We start from the raw sequence: 4,801 nt of genomic DNA, 5'->3' as shown, positions 1-4,801 counted from the left end.
CCCGAATCTAAGAACCACATGCACTTCTTGGGCAAATTGCTTTCTTCTCCTTGAGCCATCAACACCATCTCCTCGGTATCATCACATTCTACGTAGTTTGCATCYTTCTCCCAATCTGGACATTCACTTTGAAAGTGACCCARCYTGTGACATCTATAACATTCGATAGTGTTTCTATCGAATGAGGCCCTGCCACGTCCCSRACCTCGATAACCACCTCRTCCTCGTCCTCTACCACKATATGATGAACTTGTTGTTACCTTTAAGAYGTGCTCTTCTTCCTGTTGTCCAATCATTCGTTGTTCATGGACTAACAGGCTGCCATGTAACTCATCAATAGTCATAGTATCAAGATTATTGGATTCWTCAATAGAACATACCACATAGTTAAACTTTGGAGTTAGAGAACGCARAATCTTGGCCACCACAGTACTCGAGGTCAAAGAATCGTCATTTGCCTTCATCTTWTTGACGATCGTTAGTGTTCTGGCCAGGTWGGTGTCAACCTTTTCTCCATCCTTCATCGACAGCAGTTCGTACTYCCTTCTTAGAGCTTGCAATTGAGCTCTTTTCACCTTCGTAGAGCCTTCATATTTCTGCCGCATCGACTCCCATATTCCCTTTGAAGTGCTCTTWTCCAGTATCGTCTCCAAAATCTCCCTRTYTATCGCCTGAAACAGGTAGTTTTTTACTCTTAAATCCTTCAGTCTTGCTTCATCGATGGCTCTTTTCTGTKYTTCATTTGGATTGACTACATTTTCTCYACGAATTCCTTCCTCCACYAGGTTCCACATTTCCTTACTCCTTAGGAAATTCTCCATCAACAGTGACCAATGATCATAATGGCCATCAAACTTGGGAATCGATGGTTGCACAAACTTATCAGAAGTAGCCATCTCTCTTTCTCACTTTTAGAAGCTCCTCAACCTTGCTCTGATACCAATTGTTGGTATCACACTCACACTCACAATGCAAAGCAATGAATAAGAAATGGAACTGAGAAAAATTGCCTTACTTGAAAGAGCCAAGTACTGGCTTAAATACATGAACGAGAAAACAAAAAAGGAGAAGCTAACTCCTATTCTTAAAGAAGACTAGAAACTTTCAAAGAAAAACAAAAAATCAAACTAACTCCTCCTGCAAATCAGGAGTTTTATTGACGTGACTCATTTATTCAACACATATGTCATATCAATATTCTCATGTTTTCTTATTTTTTATATTAACTTTATTGCTCGAGTTTTTTTGTTCGTAAACACCAAAAATTAATTCTTGAAAATAGTTTTTCAAAGCAATTTTAATTTAATGCAGTTTATTTCAATAATCGTTTTGAACCGAATCAAACTAAGGGGCCGTTTACTAAATGCTTACTCGGATAAACGTTACCATGTCAAATTCCCTTACCGGATTAATATAGCAAGGACCAAGAATCTTACCTGGTAAGAGCGAAGGCACGGACCGAAAGTCTTACCCGGTAAGTGATGGCGAAAACTCTTACCACGGTCAGTGCTTACAGGGTAAATTGTTACATACGATGTCGTTTTGATAGACTAAAATATCACCCGATAAATAAGCAATAGAGTTGAATTCATCTTTAAACGCTTACCAGGTAAGTGTTTAACGGAACGACCCTTAAAACCGATTTGAAATTCTTTTTTTTTTATTGAATTGAGAGACAAATAGAAAATTGGTTTCTATTGGATACGGAACCAAAAACTAAACCGAAGATATCGGTTTCCGTCTTGATTCTTTGATCCTATTGCATTTTGGACACTACGAAATGAGATTAGATTTTAATTTTGGAAGTTCATTTCGTCCATGGGGAAGTCCGCGTTGGTACAAAAGTCTTTGCGTGAGTCACCATGAGAACTCACTCTGCAGTCGGCACCCAATCCTGTGTCGTCCTCTCAAATTAGCTCCTGAATTCTCGATCAAATAGCTATGGCAGAACCGAATTCCTCTGTTCCCAAATCAACATCACCAGCAGCAGAAGTCCATATTATTTACACTGACCAACCTCAAGGCGATGAACCTGAATCCCATCATCTTCGCACCCTCACTTCCGTACTCGGCAGGTACGTATTATTTCTTCATCTAAAGCTACAAACTACGAAACCCTTCTCCATCCGTCGATTCAAATTATCAAGTACTACAACCCATATTTTTCAATATAGATGATGTTTTCCTTAGTTGAGAGATTGTTTAGATCAATTAAATGATTTTGATCAAAAAAGTCAAATAGATTAGAGAAAGATTCGAGTATCATATTGTTTAGAGATAGGGTTTTTCAATTTCATTGAATTTGGAACAAATCTAGGTATGGAAATCGGTTTATAGTTTTGGGGCAGATTCCGTGAATTTTTCGTATTTCTTGTTAGCGAGGAGGCGGCAAAAGGGGCTTTGTTGTACACTTACAAGCATGCAGCCAGTGGATTTTCTGCCAAGCTGACTCCTGATCAAGTTGAAGAAATTTCAAGTATGTTTCATTGTCTCTCTTTCTCATCTTATGGAATGTTCTCTAGATTGTCTGCTAATGTTAGTAGGTTGCCATGGCTAACGATTCAACTAGGTTTTGAGTATTTGACGTAATATAAAACATTAGAACCATAAGAGTATGTTCAAATAAGAAGGCTAAATTTCAGGAGAAGGTAAAAGGGAAAGTTCACATATGAATCAATGAAAACTCCCAAAAAAATCTGATTGAAGATTTATATGTGAACCGACATTATAGATAATTCATATGGCTTCACATATGCATCTTCAAATGGATATTTTTCAATGATTCACATGTGAACCTTTTCTTAACCTTCCCTTCTCACGATATTTAGCATTCTTATTTGAACCTCCAACTAGAACCGTATTGAAGCAAGTACTTGTTAACTATATACCATACCTTCACTGCATCATTTATGAGCCAGCCGATTATGGGTAGGCAACACTTGGAACTTCCCTTTTATCACTTAATTGTACTTGATTCCATGCAATGTCGACATCATGTGGCTTCAAGCACAATATGATCGAGCGAGCCACTTAGAGCGACTTGTTTTCACAATCCAGATGTTACTAGAATCAATATTTTCCCACAAAGCAAAAAAGTTACAAGCAGTTGGTCCAACTTTGCAAATCCCCGTGGTAGTGCTGGAGTCGATTTCAACGACATGATTTAGGTCTCTTTGTGATAGTCATTTCTTATAGATTTTACTCCCCCATAAGCCAAATTTTCATTCCTGGTTAAACCAAAGGACTGCCATTTTCGTTTTCATTCCCATTTTCAATCGCTGGCAATCACCATTGTTGTTGCTTATGTTCGATTATTCATACATACTAAAGACCATGATTTTCAATTGATTTAGTTATAAATTATTAAAGTGAAGATATATATGATTTGGTTTGGCAGAACAACCAGGCGTTCTCCAGGTTGTGAAGAGCAGGACTGCTGAACTACATTCAGAGACCCCTCGAAACCAGTGCTAGTTAAAGGACCAGGACTGTAATACTTTTATTATGTAACTGCAGATCCCTTCAATAATTTTGTATTTAAACCATCCTTACTTTTATTACGTAATGACGACAGACTCCTTGGTTCAGAAAGCCAAAGGTAAAGGTAAAGGTAAAGGTAAATGTGGTCATGGAAAATGGAATCAACTGCTGTAACAGATGTTAACTTGTCTTATTTATATACGTAAACCCCTTCTTTATCTTTGTTTACTCGGAGAAGAACCAAAAACACCTCAAAAGTTGCACTTTTGTTCAAGAATAGAAACCAGAAACAGGAAAAACTACAAGACGTACGTACTCTGTTTGTATGGTTAATCACTTGGTATTATCAACGCCAAAGGCATCTGCCAAATCAAAGTTCAAATTCCCTTTCATCGTTCTGCTTTTGATCCCTTCATCTGCCTTTCTCATCATTGCCGTAAATTCTGCATAATCTATACGCCCATCCTGTAAATTGCAAAACCACAGCAAGCTTATCAAGTTGAATATATATATATATATATACACACACACACACACATATAATGTATGTATATATATATATATGCAGGCCTGGGAACATCCGACACAAAACTGTTTTCGCGAGACATGTGAGACAACATTTTTACACTTGAAACTTTACAGCAAAACACTTTGAATGTGTGAAGGTTCAGCTTTTTTTTTTTACATTCACAACAGTTTGTTGTGAAGTTTCAAGTGTAAAAATGTTGACTCACGTATCCTACAAAAACAGACTGGTCTCACGTGAACCCTACCTTATATATATATATATATATATATATATATTAGAAGGGTACTCGTGTAATGCATCGAGACACATCTTGATTTCAGTGTTTCGCTTTATTTCTTTTTTATGTCGATATAATACGTTTTTATTTGGTTTTGAGAAAACGATAATGTTTTATTTTTAAATAAAATATAAATTTGTAAATTCATACAATTTTGAAAAAAAATATATATATCGATATCAATATCAATATCAAATTAATCTTTTTAAAAGTTCTTGTGTTTTGATGTAATTTCCTTAATTCAGTTTTTTTAATCTTAATTTAATTTAGGTTTTAGTAACAAAGAAATTTAATTTAGGTTTAATAATATAATTTTTTATAAAGATAATAATTATGTATTCTGTTAGAATTCAATGATTATCCTAATTATATTTTAAATTTTTTATATTTATAATGAGATGTTTATCTAATATTTAATTATGTTTATCTGTAGTTAGTTACATGAATTCACATATAAAGCTTTAATAAGTTGTATTTATGCACAATTTACTTATAATCTTAAATTTTAAGTAATA

General features: G+C 35.3%; 2 protein-coding genes across 2 annotated transcripts in view; one reads left to right on the top strand and one right to left on the bottom strand.

The window, feature by feature from the left end:
• The first annotated feature begins 1,792 nt into the window (after positions 1-1,792).
• On the top strand, positions 1,793-3,606 carry LOC112502215 (subtilisin-like protease SBT3.17). Its single transcript, XM_025106071.1, has 3 exons — positions 1,793-2,075; positions 2,379-2,476; positions 3,398-3,606. The coding sequence occupies exons 1-3, from the start codon at positions 1,942-1,944 to the stop codon at positions 3,472-3,474; spliced, it is 309 nt and encodes a 102-aa protein (XP_024961839.1). The 5' UTR covers positions 1,793-1,941; the 3' UTR covers positions 3,475-3,606.
• Positions 3,607-3,786: 180 nt separating this feature from the next.
• Positions 3,787-4,801, bottom strand: part of LOC112502216 (calcium-dependent protein kinase 11-like) — a 5,105-nt gene continuing 4,090 nt past the window's right edge. Inside the window, exon 7 of the mRNA XM_025106072.1 lies at positions 3,787-3,945. Within this exon, the coding sequence (XP_024961840.1) occupies positions 3,814-3,945 (132 nt within the window). The 3' untranslated portion in view covers positions 3,787-3,813. The remainder of the gene's footprint in view (positions 3,946-4,801) is intronic.

This window comes from Cynara cardunculus, unplaced genomic scaffold (assembly GCF_001531365.2).
Source record: "Cynara cardunculus var. scolymus isolate 2C unplaced genomic scaffold, CcrdV1 Un_Scaffold_1085, whole genome shotgun sequence".
Taxonomy (NCBI): Eukaryota; Viridiplantae; Streptophyta; class Magnoliopsida; order Asterales; family Asteraceae; genus Cynara; species Cynara cardunculus.
Note: the sequence above shows the minus strand (reverse complement) of the source record. Positions and strands in the feature narration are given on the sequence as shown.